Source organism: Eschrichtius robustus, chromosome 13 (assembly GCF_028021215.1).
Source record: "Eschrichtius robustus isolate mEscRob2 chromosome 13, mEscRob2.pri, whole genome shotgun sequence".
Taxonomy (NCBI): domain Eukaryota; kingdom Metazoa; phylum Chordata; class Mammalia; order Artiodactyla; family Eschrichtiidae; genus Eschrichtius; species Eschrichtius robustus.
In genome coordinates, this window is record NC_090836.1 from 23,307,517 (window position 1) to 23,333,899 (window position 26,383).

At 41.6% G+C, this 26,383-nt stretch overlaps 2 protein-coding genes across 3 annotated transcripts in view; both read left to right on the plus strand.

The window, feature by feature from the left end:
- Positions 1–6,706, plus strand: part of STK38L (serine/threonine kinase 38 like) — a 78,967-nt gene extending 72,261 nt beyond the window's left edge. Inside the window, exons 10-14 of the mRNA XM_068560815.1 lie at positions 166–283; positions 716–839; positions 1,823–1,918; positions 3,887–3,978; positions 4,085–6,706. Coding sequence (XP_068416916.1) covers positions 166–283; positions 716–839; positions 1,823–1,918; positions 3,887–3,978; positions 4,085–4,212 — 558 coding nt within the window. The 3' untranslated portion in view covers positions 4,213–6,706. The remainder of the gene's footprint in view (positions 1–165; positions 284–715; positions 840–1,822; positions 1,919–3,886; positions 3,979–4,084) is intronic.
- Positions 6,707–13,141: 6,435 nt separating this feature from the next.
- BMAL2 (basic helix-loop-helix ARNT like 2) overlaps positions 13,142–26,383 on the plus strand; it is a 97,747-nt gene continuing 84,505 nt past the window's right edge. For both annotated transcript variants that reach the window (XM_068560412.1, XM_068560413.1), the window contains exon 1: positions 13,142–13,372. In XM_068560412.1, the coding sequence (XP_068416513.1) occupies positions 13,342–13,372 (31 nt within the window). In that variant the 5' untranslated portion in view covers positions 13,142–13,341. The remainder of the gene's footprint in view (positions 13,373–26,383) is intronic.

Here is a 26,383-nt window from a genome sequence, read left to right on the forward strand (position 1 = left end):
GACTCAGTGCCTATCACCAAGCCTTATACATGATAAACATGCAAAACAAGTATTAAATGAAAAACTAACTTCTGTATATATTGGTTTTTCCAGTAGTGAGCCATACTTGGATCTTTAAAAAAAAAAACATTGAGAACATTGATTTGACAAGCTGTTCCTTTGCAGGCATATTCCACAGTGGGGACACCAGATTACATTGCTCCAGAAGTGTTCATGCAGACTGGGTACAACAAATTGTGTGACTGGTGGTCTTTGGGAGTAATTATGTATGAAATGCTAATAGGTAAGTTTTATCATTCATTTATGTACATACCATATAAATTTCCTTGAGTGCCACTGATGAACATATTGTAGATATTATGGGCTGAAATATCTGAACTCTTTAAACTGATTTCTGACATCCGCCAATGTTAAATACACATTGATAAATATCAGTGAGCTCTCCAGGGATCCTCTGTCAGGAAGGGGGCATTTAACTGGAACTCCCATGTATCAAAATTGTGTCTGCATGGCCTTTTAGGTAGAAGAGGGGCAATGCTTTAAATTCTTTATTTTATTGACTTTATTAGCAATTTTATTATAAATGGCTGAATGGTGGTATTTTTTATTGTTAAGCGGAGCACCCAGGGCTATTTTGTTTCTTGTGACACACATATAATAGGTGTAGCATATTTGATCATAAAAGCTCATGAAACTTGTTTTCTCTGATACGTAGGATATCCACCTTTCTGCTCTGAAACACCTCAAGAAACATATAGGAAAGTGATGAACTGGAAAGAAACTCTGGTATTTCCTCCAGAGGTGCCTATATCTGAAAAAGCCAAGGACTTAATTCTTAGGTTAGTAGTTAAATCCCTAGAAGAGTTTGTGGTATCTTAAAACTTCACAGGGACCTAAAAGACTAAATTGCCTATTTCAGCTTTGTGGGAGGAAAAAGACTATCACTGATCTATACAGTCAAAGGCATCAGTAAAGAAAAGGTGTTTTTTAAAAATGCAGACTCTTAAAAGGAATTATGCAGGAAAAAAAGTCAGAGTTAAGAAGAGGGAAGAGGCCTTGTATTATTTCAGAGGTCACTCCTGTTAAAATACAATGACCTTATCCCTATCTCCTCAAGAGAAAGGGAAAATAAATTCTTAGTAGCAGTTCATATCACAAAAGTCTCTATATGAAACCTTTTCTAAGCACAAGATTCCATTCTGTTTCTCAACTAAGATGAAGTGTTTAGGCTCTGTTGTAAATGGCTGGAAGGAATATAAATTGGGCAACCCATGGGAACAGCCAGTTGGCAGCATACTATACAAAATCTTCAACTGTCTATGACCTTTGACCCAGCAATTCTACTTCTAGGAATTTCGCATATGCAGATAATCAGATGTGTGTAAAGATGTAGGTACAGTATGTTATCTTGATATTGTTTTTAGTAATGAAAAATTGAAAACCTTCTAAATGTTCAACAATAGTGAACTGGCTAAATAAATTGTAGTGTTTCCATGTGTAAGTTTCAGAAAAATGAAGTTACAGAAAAATATTTAATGACTTTGAGAAATGTTCTAAGTGAAAAAAATAGTCCTAAAATGGTAACTACTTATCAACACAATATTGTAAAAATTATATTAAAAGACTAGAGGGAAATGGCTTCAGTGTTTATAGTAGTTATGTCTGAGTAGTGCAATTATAGATGTTTTCTATTTTTCCCACATCTCCCACAATAGAGTTAACTTCAGTAAACAGAAAAAAAAGATGAAATGTTTGAAATCATGCAAATAGACTACTTTAGATGTAATCTGCATTTGATAATTTCTCTGTTTCCATTTCCCAGGTTTTGTATTGATTCTGAAAATAGAATTGGGAATAGTGGAGTAGAAGAAATAAAAAGTCATCCTTTTTTTGAAGGTGTAGATTGGGGGCACATCAGGTATGTTTATAGGCTTTGAGTAGGAGAGGTCTGAGTAAAAACTTCTTTACTAGATTTGGTGATTAATTTTTCTTTGATTCTGCTAGATTAAATACAAGAAGTAGCATTGTGATAATGTGATAAATCAGTGTTCTCTGGATTATATAAATGAGTGAGACTATAGTGGCTACAGCTAAATGACTCATTTTATCTAATGTCCACTTCAAGGAAAAAGCACACATTGTGCCCCTGTTTAGATTTTGATATTCAGAGTTACATGACGAAGACTGTTTGCACAACAAAGATATAATTACATTTGACTCTATAACGCCTCATTTTTGTCCTCTAATTAATATACCATACTGTGTCTCCTTCATTAATTTGTAAGAATATACAGTCCCTCTTTTAAACATTGTGGGGAAAGTTAAATAATGCAAGTAACTTTTAAGAATTTGCTTACAGCTGTTCGTGTGAGCATTGGCCTTTATTCAGTCTGTGGCCAAACCACCTTCAGTGGCTCTGGTCTATTCCTCAGACAGCAACAGTTTAGAAACAAGTCTGATCGTGCTGTTTTCTTCCTTCTCTTTGCACTTAGAATAAAACTAAGGATCCTTAACTGCTTTTCAGGATCGTAGGATGTGGCTCTTGCCTCATCTGTACAAGCTGCATCTTGTATGGTCTTTCCCACTTCTCCCACCCCAGGGTTTTGTCATTTGCTCGTCATTCTGGTGAAAATGCTCTTCACCTCCCTGCCCCTGCCCTTGCCCTGCCTAGCCAGACCCTTTTCACTTTCAAGACAGCCTATGTGTCCCTTCACTGGAGATCTTCACTGGAGCTTCTATGATATGCTAGGCACTCTACCTGATTATAGCCAGTTTGGGGGGATCATTTATTGTATGTGCAGCACTGTTCTAAGTGCTTTATGTGCATTTCTTATCTTATCCTCATAATAAACCTGTCACAGAGAAGTAATCTGCCTGCAGTGCCTCAGCTAGTGAATGATCTAACTAGAACTAGAGCCAGGCAGTTTGATTCTAGAGTCCTGACTCTGACCTGCTACACTGTACTATACTGTCTATACATCATCTCATTGAGCAGAACTGTGCTTCTGCCGGTTACAGTTGGAAGGATGCTTAGAGACTACCAGTCCAGTCTCCTGGTTTTATGTTAGGGAACAGTCGCAGTACCTACGGTCATCCTGCTAAGTAATGACAAGGGATTAGATCTCAGGGCACCAGGGTCTATGCTTCTTTACACTCAACTAATGTACATTTATTAAGTTAGTACATTAAGTATAAATAGGTTAGAATAATTCTGGGGAAAATATATACATGCTCTTACATAATTTTGTAAACTTATCACCTAAAAGATCCAATAAGTACTTGTTAAAAAAATAGAAGCAAAAAAAATTGATAAATTCTTTTAACTATTTTTAGCATGATAAGAAGGCATTTTCATGACTTAGTATTTTTTTAACCTAATGTCCCTGATTCCCTTAACATTTATATGACTGAGAAGTTTTTGGATTCAGATTTCATCACAAATGTGTAGTCCCTTCACTCTTTGAGCCCCTTATTTTCCTAAATGACTTGATTTACGGATCCTCTACTAGAAGAATTCTATTCCTGAATTAACTAGGTAGGATCCAGTCCCCACAATATCTAGGGTACTTTATATGATGATAAAGTTCTTTAAATAAAATCTTTTCTGCTTTCCCTTTCATTAACTCTTATTTTTCCTCTTTAAAAAGACAGCATGAGAAAGTCTTGGTACAAAGAAATAAAAATTCCAAGTAAATGATAATATTTTAATAAAAAAATTATACTCATCTATGAAATCCACTTAACTACAGGTATTTTCAAATCCATGATAAATTTCCTTGGCCCTTCTAATATCTGTAGAACAGCATGCAGAATTTGCAGGCAGGATTATGTTTTGGAAAACTGAATTCAAGAAAACTTACCATGGTTACTCAATACCTTTTTATAGGGAAAGGCCAGCAGCAATCCCTATAGAAATCAAAAGCATTGATGATACATCAAATTTTGATGACTTTCCTGAATCTGATATTTTACAACCAGGTAGGACAATCTACAACACAATTAACACTATTAAAAGTCTCTGAAGATGATGACATTTTCATTAATGAAATTCCTTTGCTCTTCGTTAATTCTTCTGTCTTTCTAGTGCCAAACACCACAGAACCGGACTACAAATCCAAAGACTGGGTTTTCCTCAATTATACCTATAAGCGGTTTGAAGGGTTGACTCAGCGTGGCTCTATCCCCACCTACATGAAAGCTGGGAAATTATGAATGAAGATCCCATTCGCTCACAACCAAGAGAACTCAGGTAGCTGCATCACCAGGCTTGCTTGGCGTAGACAACAGTACACTGAAATACTCCCGAAGATGGTGGTGCTTCTGACTACAAGAGGAAATTCTACAGGATTAGGATTTCTAAGACTACTACAGGAATTGGTTGGCAGTGCCAGCTGGCTTTTTTTTTTTTAATATTTTATTATTTTTGTTAACTTTATTATATGAAGGTACTGGAATAAAAGAAATGTACATCCCTTTCTAACTGCACTGCCTACATGCGTATTAAGGTCCATTCTGCCTGTGTGTGCTGTGGCTTTGTACTGTAACACCTCTAATCAATTCAGGAGCAACATATGTCATTTATAGCAACATAGGCTAACCTGTAGGTAGCACTGCAGTATTGCTGTTTTACTGCAAACCTTATGGGTCTAGATAATCAGTAAAAGCCATTAGAACACTTGCCCTATTGGTTTGGACATGTATAGAATATATATGAAGACAATTTCTGTAATGGTTTTAAGACATTTTAAAAAGGAAATACACTGGTTATTTAAAAAATAGAATTTATCATCACGTTATTGCACAAACTCCACAGTAGGGAGTGACAAGTTTATAATAAGGAGGAATTTTTTAACACCTTCACTCAAGCACTCCACTAATATATTTACTTTGCATTCAGAAATACTGATGACCTTTATATACGTAGTCTGTATACTCATAGGGAGATGTACTGTATTATATAAAGTGTAAAGTTGCTTTTCTTGTGACAAGAGGACTTCTTTTTTAACAAGAGGACATGGCATTATTTTCATTTGATTATGGTGAGTTGAATTTAAGAAATGACCATGAGGGCTGCTTGTAGAGAACTAGTGTATTTTTATTAAACTATTTTTTTAAACGTCAGACTTCTGATCATGTAAATGGACTTGTAGAGAACAAAGAGCTATTTACTTTGGTTTTCTAGAAAGTTGTTACATATCATGGCTGGTTAACGTTTATTTCTTTTGATGAAAATTTTTCCTTTGATAGTACTTGTATTACTGTGCCATTATCTTCTTATACTCCAAATGTACCAAAGATCCTGAACAGAGTGGATGTTCACAACTGAGGAGGATTTTACTGTCCTGTGGGAATGCTGTCTTCAGATCTTTGATAGAGGCCAGCTCATTCAAGGGCAATATTGTTCATGTTTAGCTACATCACTGTGGCTAATGCAAATGGAATTAAGGAAGTAAATGAAGGCCGGCGGGTTGTGATTAGAGAATAGGGGTGATGATGTCAGCAGCAAATTCTCTGGGTATTTCCCTAAGAATGGAATAGTCTTTTCTAGCTCAACATTTTAATTTTAAAATGACTCTCTGAGGTTTTGGTTTCATCAGTAGTAGTGGAGAAGTAATACTTTATCAAAGAATGGCCTAATGTTTGTCTTAACTGATAACTGGTGGAATTTTTTTAGATACAACAGTTATCACTATTACAAATGATCTGTGATCAGAATCTAAAATGATAATTTGTACGGATGTTCTTCTTAGTGGGGAAGAATTGCATAGGATCATTATGCAAATCTACAAAAGATTTTATAAATATTGCTGCTTGCTGGGGAGCTCCATTAAAGGTCATTCTAGGTTTTTTTTCCTGCCCTGTTCTCCCCTTCCCTTCCTCCCCATTCCTTCCCTTCCTTCCCTTTCCTTCACCCCACTCTTTCCTAGTATTTGTTTGATACTTATTATGTGTTCATCTAATAGTTCATCTCCATTTTTCTTATTTGGATCATCTCTCATCTAGGAGAGAGAACTATTAAAATCCTGGGGTTATCTCAATTTGACTAACTCTGGTTTTTCTAATTATAACTGCCTCTAATTTTAAAAAAATCTTTAACTTATGTTTAGTTTTATGAGATTTTTCTCAACCCCCCCCCCCCAATTTAAAAAAGGATGTTTTGCTAGTGTGATAGTGAATGGGTAAGATATGAGGAAATTGCAACATTCTCTGGCTCTAATATGGTAACTCTTCTAGTATAAAAAAATTCATTAATTCAAGTTAGAGAGAGAGATTGATATAAAGGAGCTGAGTTTACCTTTTAATTGAATAAGAATAGAGCATTTTAGTTTCCATCTCCTTCATTCTTATTAATAGGAAGAACTTGGGAATAGTTATGGTTTCTTGGCAGTGGAAGGGCAGTTAGGGAAAATTTACTTTGTTTAGAGTCTCATTTTTCCCTGGAGTTAATAGAGTGATTCATAATCTTTGGGGTTTCCTCCTCATCAAAAGCATTTCTTAAGTGCCTATCTAAAAGCAATTAAAGACTGTGTCTGCCCTTTGGAAGCTAAGAATTTGATTCATGATGCAAATTAGCTAGATGATTTGCGAAGTACCCTTGAGATTGAATTTTCTCTATTATATACTTCCCATATTTCAGGTGAACCATTTAATTTAAATGACAAAACCCTATCTAATCAACTGAGCATAATGACATTTTCTTTAAATTAGACTCTATTTTGAATTAAAGAGTTTTGTTATAAACTGTGTGTTCTTGGTTTTTCTAAGTACATAGAAAGCTTGTATAATTCAGATTTATTGATTTCCTGATTTAATGTAGACTTTGACTTTTTTATTAAAAAAACCTTTGTATTAAAGCAAGTTATGTTATTTTTCTTTTATGCTTTTCTTATTAACATAGCTTTAAATCTTTAAATTTATTGAAGCATAGTGCAATCTGAGAACAGGGAATTTCTTATAAGTCAACCTCTTCTGAATGGAATATATATATGATTTAATAAGCTATTAGTTGAATGGAAAATAAGTGTGGAATATTCAAAACTTTCTTTGGTTGCTAAGGCTCAAGATAGGATTTCATTTATTTCTATAATAACATACTTTTTCTGTTTTTTTAAACACCTGTTATCTTTGTGTAAATCTGTAAATCTCAAAATATTTTTAAGTACATTTATTTTTGGTGCTTTATTGTAGAAAACCTTTAGACTGTCAACCCATCTGTATCTACTGGTAGGAGAAACAGCTATCCATCTATCAATGATCTACAAATAAACGAATTGAGATTTTAATCAGTAGAGAGGTCCCTGCCTACCAAACACACTCTCTCTTTGAATTGCTAAGACTGAGAACATTCAAAATAACCGTTTTGCTACAACCATGATTATTTCCTCTTGTCTTTATTTAAATTTTATTTTCTCTATAGAAGTGCACTTATTTCTGGAAACTTTTAATGAAACAAACACTTAGAACAAATATAAGTACAAGACACTTAGGACTACTAGAGATATTTTAGATTTTTATGAAAAAAAATGAGGGAGATATTGCTGCTTTAAAAAGGTCTGAAATAATAAAAATAGATCTTAGTTATTTTTTTTAAAGCAACATAAATTATTCAGTTGTCTGGAAAAATAATCACCAGGCTATCGAGTTCTGTCTTCAGTTACTGAGTTTCAAAGAAATGTTTTGGTGGCATGAGGCCTTCTTCCTTGAAGGTAAGAAAAGAATAAAAACTATGTTTATAATATTTCTGCTGGTGAGGTTTTTTTGGTTATATTTTCAAGTTTTGAGATAGGTGTTATCCAAAACTCAAGAAAGACTATTTTGTAAATGTATCTAACTTTTATACTTAAAGATTACATCAAGGACAAAATAAATATTTTAAGTTTCAATTGTGTTTAAACAGTTAAGATAGTTGTACAGGTTTATATTACAGCTACCCCACCCACTAGGCCAAAACCAATTGGCAGGCAGAAGTGAAATCTAAAATGCCTCAAAATTAAATTGAAAATGCCTCAAAATAGTATGGAAACGAGTGATATAAGTGCCCCAGGTACCCAGGTACCACCACATCTGTCCCGTGGGAGACACTGCTCATCGATCATGATACTCTTTCTGCTGAGCCCAGAGGGAGCCAATCAGAATCCTGTTCATCCTAGTTGTGCTCCCAGCTGTTCCCTGACTGACACTGTTTCGGTAATGCTGTTGCTAAGACAAAACGGTGAAAACACTGAGTAGCAAAATTTGGACGCTGGAGCAAACCTGGACTCCTCTCTACATTTACCTTCTTTCAAAAGCATCTTGTGATTAAAAGAACTTACATTGGTGTACAAAATGCTCTCACCTTATTTATTTTGGTTTTTACTATTAATCTGTGAAATAAAATAATTACTATCATTTTACAGATGATGAACATGAAGCTGAGCGTGACTTACCCAAACAGGTAATAAATTGCTCTTGGATCAAGGCCAGTCTGCTCCCAAATCACAGAGCACGCTTCACTGCAAATTACCTCGTATGCTTCTAGACCTCAGAAAAACACATGGGAAGCAAGTGACAGAATTGTCACTTTGGGTGCTTTTGACTGCAAGTGTCAGAAGATGAAAGTAAAAATGGTTTCAACAGTAAGGAAAATGAGTATCGTGTAAAACTAAGACACAATATAGGGACCTTCCAGAGTAAATTTAGCATCTCAAAAACATCACCAAGAATATAAGTTCATTTTTCTACTTTGTCATCCTCATTGTGTTGGATGTCCTTGGTCTTGTCTTCTTAGAGGGGCTAGATGGCCACAGGGAGCCTAAGCATCAAATCCTCACACAACAAGTCTTGAAAAAGAGAAACTACTGATTGTTCATCCTCTTTTTAAGAGCAAGGAAAATCTTTTCCAGAAGCATTCTAAGCAAAGTACCCCCCCCCACACACACACACATTTTGTTGGCCATAATTATGTCATCCATCCACTCCTACAACAGTACCTGGCCTGGTGACTGACTTAAAACTAATCAGGATTCACGTCCCTGGTGCCAGAGTGAGGCTCCCCTAAAGCACAGGGCTACGGGATACCAGACCCAAACTGGAGTTAACCTCCAAGATACTCAAAAGGGTGCCACACAGGTTTATAGCAATGGTTCTTACCTGAAGTCACTGCATCTGGATTTTGTTGCTGGTTCTGCCACTGCCTACATATAAACCGAAGGCTGGTCCATTAACGTCTTTCTTGACCCATCTAAAATAGGAATACTGAATACCACTGTGCTAGACCATGGCTCAGCTACTGGGACCCCAGGTTTCTTGTCCTTCAGAGAACCAGGAGTACGGGTGGGTCTCTGGACATCATTCAAACAATGGATGTTTGGCCCAGTGATCAGGGCTTGGTCTTTTTAGTGCTATTGCCATCCCTGCCAGCTGCTATTCATCTCCTCATTGGTCCATCTCCCTCAAAGCTGTTGTATCAGTATTAGGGATCCTCACCAACTTACTTCCCTTCAAGATCCAGCCAATTGGGTGGGCCTAATCACTGTTGGTTCAACTGTCTAACTTGAGAAGATGGGCTTTGATGAATAGAAATCAAGACATTTCTCAGGAGACTGTGCTAACCATTACAAAGTTATCTCTGAACTTACATTCCTTATCAAACCCTTAAACGTAGGCTGACTTTTAAGTCTGTCAAAGGGAGAAATCCGTAACAGGAAAGGGAAATTGTCCTTTGCCTTTCCTGTCCTCTTGGGTAAGACAGTTCTGTACAATATGGGGAGGACTGAGGTGGACCTGGGGCACCATACTTACTGTAAGAGTGTCCAAAACCTGCAGAAGTAAAAATTAGTTCAGCTTTTGACACATACATACACAAATACATAATCTCTAAGGGAAAAATCCATATATAAAGAGATGTCCGCACAACTATTCCCTCTTGTCCTAAGTTTTGTTCTCCCTGTATTTTTCTAGAAAGTTTAGTTTATTACTACTTCTGTCCTCTGGCTTTTGTAGAAATACACACACAGCTTATCCCTTGCGACAACCTAGCCTTAAGAAAATTCATTTTTGACAAGTTGAAGCAATATTTCCTGAAGTAAAGTGCTCAGAGCAACTATTTCAAAATCAACTAGGGTGCGTATTTGAAATAAGGATTTAGTGTGTCTCACCCCAGACCTACTGAACCAGAGTTTCTGGGGTGGGTCTGAACTTCTGCACTGTCTCAATCCAACTTGGGGAACTACTGAGCTAAAGGAAAAAGGGCACTGGTTGGACTTTTCTAAAATGAAATAATACCTGCCTCATCGATGGTTATGAGAACATCTATATGAAGTAACGGATGCCCAGTAGGTGACGTACAGCAGTCAGCCCTTACAGTCATGCCTGGCACAGTGTAGGTGCTCTATAAGCATTTGTGAACAAATGAATTAATAAATAACTGCATTTTGTGGGCGGCCCTTCTTTCCCTCTTAAGGCCAATCTCAAAATGTTTTCACTTATAATAAAAACATAAGTTAACTCCAAAAGCATTGAAAAGGAATGTTATCTCTTGCTAAAGTTGTTGTTTTCCAGGGAAATAATGTAAGAAAGTTTGCATTACACAGTGAAGCTCCCTAAATACCCTTTAAAAAAATCTTTCTCAGATTTCCTTCCCTGTGGCAGCTGCCACCACCTCTTTTCCTCTCTCTCATGAGCATACCCTCCTGCAACTACCTTCTCTGCTTCTCCCCTCCACAGGCCAAGCCCAAGCCAATCTTTCCCATTCCAGAAGCCCATTAGAGGCCCATCTATCCCTCCAAGCACATTTGGCACCCCTGTTTCTCCTAACTGCACTCCCTCTCATCAACCTGCTTAGCAAATGCAAGAATCTTCCCCAGTATTCACCCTCCATAGAATGCTGGGGGTGGGGGAGTGATGGGGAAGAAAGGGTAGTTTTAAATATTATTAATTTATTTCCTCAGTCACTTGGGAGCTCATTAATGGGTAGTTATTTACTTTTATGCATCACTGGAAATGGTGTCTTCAATTTAACTACACTCTGAAGCAGGTGGATTTGTTTTTTGTCCTGGACCAACTGAAATATCTAAGTGAACTTAAAGGGTCCCCCAAACTAAATTACATTGTTACAATCCCAGCAGGAGGCTGACCAGAATAGGAATTTACAGTGTGTGAGACAGTGGTTCCTAATGCCAGTCCTGTTCTTGCCTGACTACTTGGCAGTGAAGTAAATTACTGAACAAACTTAAGTTCCTCCTAGGATTAGCAATAATTCCTAAAGAGCAAACCTATTCCTGGGCTTTTGGCAAGGAAACCACATTGACCAGAAGAAACTATACCATGCACTCTACAAGTTATGTTCCAAATCACTTTTCTTACATTTTGCCCGAGGAGAAAATATAAGAAGACCAATAGTTGGAAATGAGAGATGAATTTCCTATCCATCTGTCAAGATATTTTGTGACTATTTCTGCCTTATCCTAGGAGGTATAATATAACCACTCCTGAAAAAAAAAAAAAGTCATGCCTTAGAATGTAGAGCTCCAGAGCATAAGGAAAAACTAGAAAGTAGAATTTAAACTTGAACAGTTGGGGGAACACACGTTAAACTATGAGAATGATTTGGCCCAAGGAATCCGGTGGGTCTGTTCCCCTTGTGTGTTATACTTCCTGCTATCATGTTTAGGTTCTGGATTCTTTTCTCTTGCTCTCAGGCTTTTGGTGGAAGTGAATCATCATTTATAAGAAATGAGGACTGCACTGATTCACTGGCAAGCTTATAATGCCACTATGAACTCCTAAGGAGATCTGACTTTTACCATCTGGCTTCTACCATCTACTGAGTGATCCTGGCCAAAATACTCATTTCTGAACCTCTGTTTGCCTACTGAGAAGACAAGAATTATTGGTGTTCAACCACCTCACAAAGGTTGTTGTGAGGCTCACATGAGATGATAAAGGGAAAAATGCTTTGTAAGCAAGAGTGTATACATAGTCTGTACTGTACATTTTAACCAGGATCCTAGCAATTCCACTTCACCATTAAGGTGGCATTGAACATGTGTGGGTCTAAGAATGTCCCCTTAGCCTCCCAATCTTGGTAAACCACCTCAAAACAGTGTACACTTGTCTGGAAAGCCAGGGTTTGAACACGTTCGGGGAAACCTAGGCCAGATTTCAAGAGTATCTGCCAGGCTCTGTGTGGAATTTTTCTTTCTGAGCTTACAACATACGTTGGTGTCGGTGGATTTCGGATAGAGTTCCAAATCAAGGCTAGGGCTGGGATGTTTCAAGAATGGTTTTGATTAGGGATGTGTCTCGGTGTGTGTTACTGAGAGCAGCTTCTCCTTTCACCTCCAGCAGGATAAAGTCCCCGTGCCCACCTTAAGCGCAACAGTTTCTCCGGGTCTTGCCTATTTCCGTCGGGAACACGCGTCCAACGCCCCCGCCAGGTTCGGTCCTAAGTAGCCCTCAGGACACAAAAAGCAGCTAGTTTCTACGCTGTAATGAAGAGTCCTGGTAGGAAGATTAATAGATTTAGCCTGGTTGATGCAAAGCTTTGGTGTTTTCTCTGCCGTTCCTTTTCTCCACTACCTCTACTAGACAAACTGTGACCAAGTAACCCTAGGGTCCCTTGGGCGGGGAGCGAACCAGCGTATTCGGCATATGATGAGGGGCTGTCAAGTGATCCGCAAAGGATCTTGCTTCTGGATTCACCCAACAACCGTTGCAGGATCCCAAAGGGCTTCCTCGGTGACCCCTCTCTGTCATCGTACCCTAGTCTCTGCCAGCTAAGCCCTTCCACGGCAGAAAAGAGAAGGGGCCGGAGAAGTCCCCCTTTCAGCTCCCACCGGAACCCCCTCCCACGCACCCCTGCGCCCGCGGCCCCGTAACCCCCGCCATGCAATGATCTGCATCCATCCTTTACCTTTTCCCCCCAAGCGAAACAACTCCAACCTCCGGAACAGGCAGACAACTGATCTGAAAGTGATCGGGGACACCTGTTTTAAACAGGCAGGTTTCCAGAAAGCCTCAAGGGGCTTTGTCGCGGGCCTCTACGCACTTTGCCTCCGGCCGCAGGGGTCGGCGGGGCTGGGCGGGGCCGCCGTGGCTCCGCCCTGCGCGCCGTCCCTTTCTCCCGCCCCCGGTCCGGCGGCGGCCAGACCTCGCGGGCGGGCGAATTCCCGCTGCACGTTCCGCGGCCTCCGCTGGCCGCGCGCCCAGGGGCTGCAGTGGCGGCCGCCGCCGCACCGGGCAGAGCCCCGCGTGTGCCCGCGCGCTCACCCCGGGACCGCCGCCTGGGCCGGCGCAGGGCGAGCCCGGGGCTCTCCATGCTGCCGGCCCCGGGGCTGCGGAGCCGGCCGGGTGGCTCCTGCGATGGCGACGGAAGAGGAGGAGGCGGCGAGAGGTGAGGCTGCGGGCGCGTGGCTCCAGCTGCGGGAGCGACGCCCGATGCGCCAGGGGCGCCCGGGCCGGGCTAGGGGGCGAGCGGCCGGCACGGCGACGCCAGGTGGGCGCACTTTGCTGGGGGGCTGTCCTCCGGCCCGGCATCACCTGCTCCGGGGCCAAGGTCGTCCCTTGCGGTACAGGTGCGGGGCGGCGCCCCGCGCATCCTCCCCGAGAGCGGGAGGCGGGGAGTGACGCCCGCGATCGCCGCCGGCTTTCGGACTGCCAGCAGCCCAGTTTCTTGGCCCCGGGCCGGACGTGTCGGCGAAAGTGAGCTGGCGAGGGGACCATCCACCCTGTGATGGCGAGCAGCCTGCCCCCGCCCACCACTGGGCGTTCACTTCGCCGTCTGCAGGGACTGCTGTGCGGACTTAGATTTCCAGTGTATAAACCAGTTGCCAGCAGCCATTAAAGGAGCTCGGGCTCTGCGAGCCCATCCCCTCTGAACTGGAAATACTCACTTCTGTTCCCTTCTTCAAAAACTGCCCAGCGGCAGGCGAGCGCGGGGAGGCAGGGCTCCCCGCACTTCTTACTCTCGAAAACCACAGATTGCACCGCAACAGCTCTCTGTCAGCGAGAGGCGGCTCTTGTGCCACTACAGCTTTAGGAAAGCCATCAGTGGAATTGGTGTGTTTCGTTTTATATTTCTTTGGAGTTTTTGTGACTTGAGCTGGAAGCGTTGCTACGTCTTTTTCCTCTCTCTGGTATTCACTGGCGGTCTTTTCCGTATGACTACTCGTAATTATGGGCTGATCATAAAATATTTGTTACTTAAGACAAACAGGAGGCAGGAAAAAAGAACACAGAAATAACTAAAGGAAGACTGGCAGAGAGAAGTTCAGGGAAGCAGTTTATTAAATCTCCACTTTCCTTTTGGAATATTGTGATGAGTTTAGATTCTTTGAAATACAGCATCATGAGAAGAGGTGCTTTTGAAAAAAGCAGTTGTTGGGGATTTGGATCATGGGGAGATTTCTAAAATTCTGTCATGTGAATATTTAAGTCTTTCTGGACGATATGAAGATGTGAGTAAGCACTGGTTTGAAAAGAGAAGGCAGTATGCATCGTTTTAAGCTCAGACATCCTCTCTGCTCTGGCTGTGACTGAACTCTGCCCTTTACTCTGTCACCTGGGTTAAGTTATTGCTATTTAGCCTTAGTTTCTTCATCTGTAAAATGGGGATAATTATAGTATCTGTCTTATAGGATTGTGACAATTAAATGAGATATGAATATATTTAAATACCTGTAAAGTGCTTAGCTCAGTTCTTGGGAAATAGTAAGTATGCCGTAAATATTAGCTTAATATAGTTATTAATTTACAGCTTCAATTTGCTTTGTGAAAGTAATGAATCTCGTTTAGTCTGTTAAGAAAGTGTTGTTGCACACAAGCTAAAATTGGCCAAATTGAAAGAATATTTGGGCTTTTCTGAAAAAGAGAGATGTGAAAATATACCTACCAATTCAAAACAGGGCTTTCACCAGGTAAGTCTTATGACAAGTATTTGGACAAAGTTTACTGATATTTAGCTGAATACCAGATGTTAACTTGGGAGTGATCAACACTAATCTTTCTTAGGTAAGAGGAGCAAAGTTTCCATGGGGGCCGGGAGAGCCAGCATTTATTGAGGTCCTATTATGTACCAGGCATTTCATGAGGGAGACCTTCCCTGGCCTCACAGCAGCCCTGTGATGTAGGAGATATTATCTCCCTTTCACAGATGAGGTGAGAAAACTGAGGCTGTAGCCAGAAATTGACAAGCCTTAAGTTAAAATCTGTGACTCCTGCCTGGCCTGCTCCCCTTTCTTTCCTATCTGGCTGGATGGTTAATGAGCAGTGTGCTCACGCCCAGACTCCCTCTTTATCTAAAGAGGGAGAAAAAAATATTGTTAACAAGTTCTCCCATTCCTGGAGGAAAAAACTAAAACAAAACAGAATTCTCTATGTCAGAATCCAGGGCCATGTTTTTTTTTCCCTGGCACAAAATCCCTGCAGATTCCTTTTTCCTAGGCAATTTGACATGAAGGCCCTCACGGTAAAATAAAAATCTGGGAATTCCCTGGAGGTCTGGTGGTTAGGGCTCTGCCCTTCCCCTGCAGGGGCCACGGGTTCAATCCCTGGTTAGGGAACTAAGATCCTGCATGCTGTGCAGCGGGACCAAAAAAAAAAAAAAACATCTAAGACTGGTGTATGGAGAAACCTCCCCATGGTTTGGTTCCACTGCTAAAAAAACTGGGGGCCTGGTTTTGAAGATGGCCACCAAAAATCAGCTGGTACGTAATTGCCTGCTCACTTGTTTTTGACAGGCTTATGGTAAACACCAAGATTAAGCAAGCTGTCAAGTGCCTGGGCGTCCTCCTGGTAACTGATTCCAGAATCCTTGGAGTTAGGAAGCGGGCAATCTTGGGGGAGCAGCACATTTCTCACGACTGGCTGCCAGACTTGCTCTTCGGTCTAGGCATCTGAGGGGCGGCTTTCTCACCTTCCCTTCCCTCCACCCCCATCTTTTACTGTCCCATGTTCTCACCTGTGATGTTATCAGACCCAGCTCTTTTGAGGTGTAGTTATAGTGGCTTAAGTTCATTTTTGGGCACTTCTGCCGTTATAGTAGCTTAAGTTCATTTTTGTCATTCGTGACATCAAAAGTCATGTCCTAATCAACTTTGCATAAACTACTTTTCCTGGCCTAGATCCTTAGGCAGAGTTTCAGCCTGACGTGCATTACTCAAGATAAACCAGGATAGACTGAAATTACTTTTCACATGTTTTAGGGTAAGGAAAGAGAGAGGAAAAGAGAGAAGGAGGAGGAGGAGTGAGGAGAGGAGGGGTGGAGTAAAGAGAGAGGAGGAGAGAGAGTTGGGGAGGAGAGAGAGAGGGAAGTAGCTGGGGAGAAAGGGTGTAAAGGAGAGGACAGAGGGGGAAGAGATGAGGGAGAAGGAGGCGGAGGAGGGGAAGGGGAAGTAAAGAAACGGAGCACTGGGTGGGGGGGAGGGCTGAGGAGGGATGGAGGTGAGGAGAGATGGGGGAGAGAAGGAAGGGAGGGTAGGGACTGCCACCCATCAAAGTTTGACTCCAGGGAAAAAAAAGAAATTTAATGTTTAAAATATATGGGAGGGGCTTCCCTGGTGGCACAGTGGTTGGGAATCTGCCTGCTAATGCAGGGGACACGGGTTCGAGCCCTGGTCTGGGAAGATCCCACATGCCGCGAAGCAACTAGGCCCGTGAGCCACAACTACTGAGCCTGCGCGTCTGGAGCCTGTGCTCCGCAACAAGAGAGGCCGCGATAGTGAGAGGCCCGCGCACCGCGATGAAGAGTGGCCCCCGCTTGCCGCAACTAGAGAAAGCCCACGCACAGAAACGAAGACCCAACACAGCCAGAAATAAGTAAATTAATTAATTAATTTTAAATAAATAAATAAATATATGGGAAAGCCAAAATATTCATAAATACAGTGATTTCAGTGTCCTTTTTTCCTTGTGGAAAGACTTCCTGGTTCTAAAAAGCATGATCTTTTTCTGTGCAGTGAACGTTGATTAGAGCATCCTTTCGAAACCTCTCCCTTTACATAATGTTCAGGACATCATAAACAAGGTAATAACAGTTCATTCTATAGCCCTGATTTCAGTTGCCCCATTGAGCTGAAGACCTCCAGTTTTCCACCACGACAGCTGAGTAACACAGGTGCCTGGGATCTGGGTCAGCATCCGCATCACCAGGTGCCTGGGATCTGGGTCAGCATCCGCATCACCAGGGGCTCAGTGAGCCAGGTGCCCCGCAGGAGACAAGTGTATCTGAGCCATCTGCCTTTGCTTTGAGACAGTGATTTCTTGCTCTGGTTTTTGCAAGTCTGCTATATGGAGTGGCTCCCCCCAAATCTCAGCCCTTCTGTACCCCCTGCTTCACCCAATGCCTCCCTCCTTCCGGGTGGCAGGAGGCTCTGAGAACTTAGAAGAACCTACAATTTAAGCTCTTAGTGGAGCTGGGACCCCAGGTGAAAGATGTTCTCGCAGTAGTGTGTAGTGTTTCTGGATAGCTACTGCTAATTTATGAAGCACTTGGCTGTGCATGCTACCCCCCCCCCCCCCCCGTTTTCTTCTCTTACTCGGGTGAAGTCACATTTACTGGTCTCTGACACGTAGTGTTATATCACTTTAGGCTATAATATCTCATTTACCCAGCCTCCAATTTTTAACCTTAAAATATTTTAAAACTAATTAAAATATTTAAATCAGTCCAGTTATATAATGTTAAAATTCTCATTTGAAAATACTTAAATGTTGGTTGGCATGATAAGAAATTTGTCATTTATCTAAGTAAATTACTGGTATTTCGTTTCTCTAGTCTCTAATCTAATGATTTAAATCTCTAGATAGTATCTTTACAGAGAGAGAAAACCAAAGAAGACTGAAGGAAAAGGACATAGAGAGAGACTCATTCTTCCTCTCAACATGGTTTGCATGATAGGATACTTACAATTGAGGGTCAAGATGATTGCCATAAAACAGCAATTTCCAATACATTCCAAATGTTTTACTTACAATATTTTATTATTATTTTTACTTAGGTAAGAAGTATGCTTTACTGTATATTCTGAGCCTATTACAGGGAAAGTAGAGAAGCATCCATCGACTTTCTCTTCCAAAACATCTCCACTGTGTCTCCTTTACACGTACTAGACTCAGTTATGTGCCTTTCCCCATACGGTTGAAACGGTCCCACGTCCAGGCCTCTGCTTAGGCTGTTCGCTGCTCCTGGACTGTCTTGCCCTCCCTCCAGATGGGCCTGTAGGAGTCTTGAAGGCCAAGCTCAGGAATCACTATGTTTCATCTGCCTGTGGAGCTGAAGATCTGATGTAGGAAAATCAGCACAAGCTTTGGAGCCAGGCCATTGGGAATGTGAGTGCAGGTTTATATACTAGCTATGTGACCTCGGCCAAATTATTTAACGTCTCTGAGCCCCAATTTCCTCATCTATAAAATGGGGGTTAAAAAATTACCTAACTTGGAGAGTTATGGTGAATTAAATGAGATGATTCCAGACTATTTAGTGAAATCTGTTGTTCAACAAATGATTTTTCTTCTTCTCCTCATGAACCCTTCCCAGAACTTCCCCCATCCCTAGATGGAAATGATTCTCCCCTTCTATTTCCACACTGTAGATTTTGGTGTGCCTATGAGAACATTTGTGCCTGCTTGCCACGGCTTATGTACGCATCTTAGCTCCATCCTTGGGTGGCACATTCCTAGGAGAGCAGGGTTGGTTCTTGATCATCTTTACAATCTTCAACTCCTTGTACCTATTAAGTACCTAATCGAGTTTTATCGATTTTAAGTGAATGTTGGTTTGAGGTACAGGCAGGGCTGGTTCATTCATAAAGTATCCATTCAGTACATACTTACTACTGTTCTAGGCAAACAGAGGTAAAGAAATGGATAAAGCAAGCAAAAGGGTTAAAGAGCTTATAAGATGTATTAGGCGAGGTGAAAAGCCTGATGTGTCGTATAAGATAGACCCTAGCAAAATCTATAGTTTAACTGCTAGGAGTGAGCCTCCTCACCCAAAGTTGGGAAAAATTATATCTAGCTTGTGGGGGAGGGACTCAGAGAAGGGGTCAAGTTTAGTATTGATGACTAGATAACTCTTGTGGAGGCAGCCCAGAAGAGGGTCATCCAGGACAGAGACTGGGCATGGATACGGAAAATTGTCAGTGATGTGCTTGGAAAAACTGATGCTAAGATCCTTTGGGTCTGGCCAGGAAAAGTGGAAAAGGAAGAACTCACCTGTCGTTGTCTTGTTAGTGCCACCGAGGGCTTCCCCTCCCACGCCTATGATGCGGCAGGACAGTTAACACAGAAAGCCCGAGTTACAGGCTGGTGCTTTGCCTTCTCTCCAAAAGGAAAGATCCATGCATCTTCTTTTTGGTCCCTGGCCAGCAAGAGAGCTTTTGTATCACCCTGAAAGGCTACTTGTGGCATATTTCTGATCAGAAAGAAAAAAATCAGAGGTCCTGGTTCTTGGCAGATGATTAGTTGTACGGTCTTAGCCTTCACTCCAAGTGCACCTGGGACACTACTTTCTCTCATCCTCTTTTCCCTGAAAAAAGTAGCTGCTTATATCTTTAAATCCACTTCACATTCTTTCTTCTGAAAAGCATCACTAGTGCTATTTCATTTATTCCCATTGCAGCCAGTTGAGAAGCATCATCTGTTCAATGTAATGACCTATGTTGTTCCACTGTCCCCGTCACTGATGTGCCCCTCCTATGGACATGTGCTCCTGGGCTGCTCTCAGACCCTTCCCATGCAGCTGCACGGAACAGGGCTGCACCAGGCTCTCAACCTTGACTTCCTGTGGTGGCCCCCAAGCTGTAAGCTTATTCAGCTTTCTGCTTTCCGGAGAACTGCTTGTCTCTTTCTTGGTATGCACTCCTGACGCTGCGGTATTGAGCGTAAAAAAGGAAAATGGCTTGCGGCCAGTTTCGTTCCAGGTGCCTGCTCTGGATCTAAGAGCCCCTGGTTGTTCCCCAGAAGAAGGACGTGCTGCCCTGAGGGGGAAGTCTGTATCTCCAAAGAATGGCCCATAAGGCATGCTGACGCATAGATAGTGGCGCATAGCTAGTGGCGACAGAATTATGTGGGAATACAGGGTTTACTGATTTATTGTCTAATATTCGTTCCGTACTAAACCTATATATACATTCATGCTCTTTGAATAAACTTGCCTTGCAACCATCAGTTGTCTTGGCCCTTCTGACCCCATACTGGTGCTTTTCAGTTCCTTACCCCTCACCGCCAGGAACTTCTAGCTTTCTGCAGCCGGTCTGCGGCAACTTCCAAAACAAACAGTGAAGGTTTATAAACCAAAAGGAATCCATTGCCTTGCAGGTCAGAACATGTTCCTAATGTGAAAAGAGCACTCCTGGAAACATCTGTGTGTGATAACATCAGAAGATGATCTTATTTTGATTCAGACACTGTGCAGAGGATTTCTGGCTTAGAAGTTACTTGAAAGCAGAAGCTTGTATGTATATCAAAATACCTCTGCATCTTTTTTTCTTAGGAGAGGAGAATATAGGGAGAAGAGATTGTTGTTGAGCCTAGACGGTACCAAAGCCATATGTATTTTATAGAAATACAGATTGTAAAAGAGAGATCAGCATACCATGGGCAGAACTGAAATTGAACGCTTTTCACGGCAGAGATCAATATATGTTTAAAGGCATAGAAGATAGTGAAGATTACTAATTGTTTTGTCAAAATCTAGAGAATAGTTTTTACTGAAAAAGTTGAACGCAATCTCCGGCTCTACATTTGTCTTTCTTCCCACCTTCCTGGTTGGAGTATTGGATTTCCTCTCTGAGTTACGTGGTACCCAAAGGTAGGCAGTGCTTACACTACCAGGGAGACAAACCATGTTGCATTGTAGGGAGGCCATCTCTTCTGGAATGAGTTATCCAGGCAACAACACTGACCTAGAAAAGAGAGACCAGACTCAATTTTCCAGGCATCCTGGGGCTAGTGGTTTCTTTAGGACAATTCTCTTTTCTTTACTATTCAACTTGAGTTCAACTAGAGCCTTTGGCTTGTCAGTTCCTTTCAGCAGCAGTAACCATTGCCACCTCTGGGACATGTGGTCGCAAATCAAGCAGCCTGATCTTAGAAGGACATTCGAATTCACACCTCAAATTTTAGAAGACATCTAGGACAAATTCTTTATCAAGAGGTTTTAAAATAATTTTTTTTTAGCTATTTGTTTAGGAAGAGCCCGAAGGCAGCTTTAGATTCTGATCATCATTATAACTATGGTATGTTATCCGTAGATAATATTAAAGTCATAAATGTCATGTTGGGTTTTATTACTTTTAAAACTCATATTGTGTTTCAGTTCTAGGACTTTAGCATTTTCCTGTTGCAGTGGCTGTGCTTCTCCCCCCCACCCCCTTTTAAAGGGTCTTCTTCTTTCTAGAATAATCACCATTGGGTGAAGAGATACACAAATATTTTTGTGAACACTGACAAATTTTTTTTTCCCAGAGTTAACTGAAGGTGTCTTACTTTGTTGATACTTTAGTTGTGAGGAACCATGATATCTTTTGTAGGTTCTGTATCAAATTTTGCATATCAAATCATACCTGACTAATATTAATCATGATAATAGCCTACATCATGTTTTCTATGTACTCATAACCTGCAAGCGTTGTATTTTCCTGTGTAACAATGATGTGGGGTAGCCCATCAAAATCTAAATATGTTTCTGTGACTTTTGGAGAAACCTGCTGATATTGAAAATGCTGAACCCTGCATTCTTATGCATGAGGATCAATCAGGCCTGGACCAGGTTAGGGGAATTTTCTGTTTCAGTGTGGAACAAATTCTGAATGAACTGCTTTTTCTTGCTTTTGCCATCCCTGGATTAGGTTATAATGCCTCTGAAAGATTGGCCTTTTCTGCAACAGTCATCGTCAGGGAAGCATTCTTAGGTGCTTATATCACTCTGATTATATTCTGCATCATAACGGCGTGGTTTCCCATGACTCCGATTTTTATAGTCATCGTCGGTGTTTCTCTTCCCCCTTTTTGCCCCATTTCAAAAGCTTAGCATGGATCATTCTCACTTTTTGGCTCTTCTAAAGAGTGAATAATTCTTAACCTTTATTGAGGATTTACTACGTGCTAGTTGTCTAAATGCTTGACGTGGTGTGATTCACGAATCTTCAGCAAATCTGTAAAGTTGGTACTATTATTGTTCCATGTACTGATGAAGACATTGAGACACAGAGATTTTAAATACATTGCCCAAGGTAAAGTTTGCATAGTCAGCAGCAGAACCAGGATTTGAACCCAGGCAGACTGGCCTCCAGAACTTTTATCCTTTTCTTCAAAGCCTGCTAGACCTCTGGACGAGGTGCCATTTCTGTGATGTTCTGATGTCTAAAACTGAACTTCTGTTGGGAGAGAGTGTGGAATACTGGCCTACTTTTGGCTTTGGAAGAATGTGAGCTCTTTCACCTAATAATCGTGTGATCTTTGGCATGTGTACCAGTCAGGGTTCAACCAGAGGAGCTGAACCGGTAGGAGATATGTATATTAAGAGATTTATTACAAGGAATTGGCTTATGCAAATGTGGGAGCAAGCCAGGCAAGCCTGGAATTCGTAGGGTGGGCCATCAGAAAAGGCAGGCTGGAGCTCTCAAGCACAGACTGAAGCAGCTGTCCATAGGCAGAGTTTCTTCTTCAGGGAAGCCTCAGCTCTGTTTCTAAGGCCTTTCAACTGATTAAATCAGGCCCACCCATATCATCTAGGATAAACCTAGATAACCCTAGGCCTACTCTAACCCTGACCCTAATCTAGGACAGTCACCCCTATTAATGTCAACTGATTATGGAGTTTAATCACATCTACAAAATACCTTCAACATCAACACTTAGATTCGTATCTGAGTGAATTGAGGACTGTAGCCAGCCAAGCTGACACGGCAAAAAGACTGTCTCAGCAAGTTACTTCATTCCTCTGAGCCTGTTTCCTCGTACGCTAAACCATCGCCATAGGGCTGTTGTGAGGATTGTACGAAATAAGGTATGTAAAGGTCACGGTCCTGGCATGTAAAGATTCAGCGCAAGATTATTTAATTGGTGGTGGTGGTGGAAGTGGGGTTGCTGACAGCAGCAGCAGCTGTGATCTCGCCCAGCGTAGTGACTTAATCCCCTTTTCTATCGCTCTCCTGACCAGTCTGGTTTACTGCAGTGAGTGCTGCCTAACTGATGTTCCTGCCGAAAATCTCTTCCCATCCGTTTTTTTCTCAAGACTATATTGGAGAATTAAAGTAGCTCACTACTCTCTATCTTTGAAAACAAAGTCTTACTGCAAACCAGACCCACTGTGTTTATAGCTTTCCTCAGTATATTACTGCAGTAGTGTAACTCCCTCCCCCGAAAGCGCTACCCACCACTTCCTTGCTAAAAGGTCGTGGGAGGGAGGACTGGCTTCCCCAGTGGCATTGAGTGCTTTTGTTTTTGTTTATGTTTTTGAATTTCTGTAGTGATTGAGAGTGGGACATGCATGAGAACTGTTTCTCCAAAAGAGGCTACTGTATTAAGTTTTGTTTCTTTTATTGAAACTGTAGTGTAACACAGCTGGGCATCTTGTTTCACACTCTGAGCCTCAGTTTCCTCAACTGTAAGGTGAGTGAATTGGACAGGATAATGTCTTTTGTTCCCTTTCCCTCCTCTTAACCTTTTATTGCAAATTAAGAAAATCAGGTGTATATTTTTAGGGTTTTATATTTTATAGTAATTTTTATCTTTTTGAGCAAAAGTTGTTTGTTTTTTTCCAGATCAAAACAGATACTTAAAAGGCAGTACTTTTGAATATAGGTCAATCAAACAGTAGTTGAATCAAATAGTAAATAATTGAATCAAATAGTAAATAAAGAATTAGCCAAGAGAATCTTCCACTTCCCCACTCTATCAGATGAGAAACAACTCGTTAACAAATGAACAAACTTAGGAACTGTTAAAAGTCTATAGGAATAACATCTTTGGCATTGAATGTCGTACAGCAAGTGAGTGGGCTGTGAACCTTAACATTCAAGATCACATTCCAGATTTTATTCATTGAAATGCGTAAATGATGCCTTTTCCCAATAATTTGTCTTTTTTTCCCATTTCACCGCACCACCAGCAGCACTCAAGCCTTTGGTTAATACCTGGTAGAATCCCAGGTATTACAGGAGGATTGATCAGATTTCCAGTTCCATGAAGGAGCGGTCTCTGGTCGCCATCGTATTCTCAGCCCCTACAGCACGGTGTCTGCTTCATAGGAGCTTGATGAATATGTACTGATGGCACGATATGCAGGATGTCCAAGGCCACAGCTGACAGGTTCCACTCACCAGGCGACTAGGCCAATAGGGGACTTGGTTAGCTCTTTTCCTCCCGTGCCCTTTCTACCTGTTGTGTTGTACCTGTTGTGCTGCAAACTGGGGGACGGTTTTTTTTAGCTCATTCTAAGGTTTAGAAGCCATAAATTTCCTATCCTCCTGTATCCTGCTCCTCCCATTCACACCCATGCAATTGGTTTGTGTTCCACCCTGAACACTGCGCCCTCATGCCCAGATATGGAGAGCCTTAGCATATGCCATGCAGGAGATCCAGGGCACCTGCTTATTTTAAAGCCATTTTTAGTACCTAGTCAGATGGGAACGATGTAAGCAAATCCACATGTTACCTCACACGTGCTCTGGAATATAAATGCCTTTGCACAGAGCAAGCCTGGGAGATCCCTGGCCCCTCCTTACTAGTAGCAGGGATGTGTCATATAGGAAACCGGATTCCCCTCTGGCCCATTTTAAGCCAGGAGGCCCAACATAGTCCATGCAGCGAACACAACTTAATCCCTGAGGCTCTCTGACACCCTTGCATTGTTCACTGTCGTACGCCCAGACTGCTTTCCCCACCCCAAAGTGGACCCTTTCTCCTATCTGCTGAGTGATTGGCTGAGTCCACTCTGACCATTCATATCTCTTCCCTAGTGTCAACCTTTTGCTTACCTCTGTGACTCTGACTTGAGCTCTCACTTTGTCTTTGCTGTATTTGGTCACAGTGAATAATTCCCTGCTCTTCCCTCTTTGGCTTTTTGTTGTTGTTGTTCAACACGCCAGCCAGACATTTGGTTTGAAAATGTAAATGTCATGCTGGTCACTTTTGCAGATGGCATATTTTAAGGAGGCTTAGTCAATCTGGTAGACAGATTCTGAATCGAAAAAGATGTTGATAGGGTGATACCAAAGAAGATTAAACTTAACAACAAAAAAAGGGCCAGCACCTCAGTGTAAAACAAAATGCAGATGTATGAAATGGTAAAGATGTGACTTAACAGCAGCCTGTAGAAAAGACAGATTTGAGTTTACTCCAGAAAATCCCTACCTGGGAATCAGGAGACTTACATAGCAGTCCCTCCTCCATCAATGTCTGGCTGTATGATAAAGGGCAAGGAACTTAATCAACTATGGAACCCTGTTTCTTTCTTGGAAGAAGAAGGAGCTATACTAGACCATCTCTAATGTCAGTTACAGTTCTAAAATTACATGAATGAATCAACAGTTTAAATTTTATTTATTTATTTTTGGCTGTGTTGGGTCTTCGTCTCTGTGCGAGGGCTTTCTCTAGTTGTGGCAAGCGGGGGCCACTCTCCATCGCGGTGCGCGGGCCTCTCACTATCGCGGCCTCTCTTGTTGCGGAGCACAGGCTCCAGACGCGCAGGCTCAGTAGTTGTGGCTCATGGGCCCATTTGCTCTGCGGCATGTGGGATCTTCCCAGACCAGGGCTCGAACCCGTGTCCCCTGCATTGGCAGGCAGATTCTCAACCACTGCGCCACCAGGGAAGCCCAAATCAACAGTTTAAAGTAAAGGCCCAATGTATAAAATAAAAGCTAATGCAGTCTTATACATAATGAAAGTATAATCAGAACATTATCATTCAAAGTTCTACTCTCCTCTCTGTGGAGGTGACAATTCTTGGATGTTGAGTTCCGATCACACCACACATCAAAGTATTTTTAGCCAAAGTATGTTCAGAAGAGAGCAACCAGGCTAGTGACAAGGCAACCTATGGGTAATGTTTGAAAGAATCACATGGTTTGGCTTAGGGGAGAGAAGAATTTAAGACAATAGTTTGGGATATTATGGTTGTCCACCAAAGTTTGAGGGGTTCTATACTATATACAAACTATCTGAGATGCCACCTCCTTCCTGAAGCCTTCATGGAGTGCTGTGACCCAGAGTTCTCCAAAGATACCTTCCATTCCACCTTGTAGTTGGGTTATTTCTATACTTACCTGACTGAACTCTTTGAGGGTGAATGCCATATCGTACTTATCCTTGCATCCTCTCTAGCTTCTAATGCAGTGCCTTGCACAATAGTTAAGTATGCAAGTACTTGCAACTAAATTGAAACTTATTAGACTTATCAGAC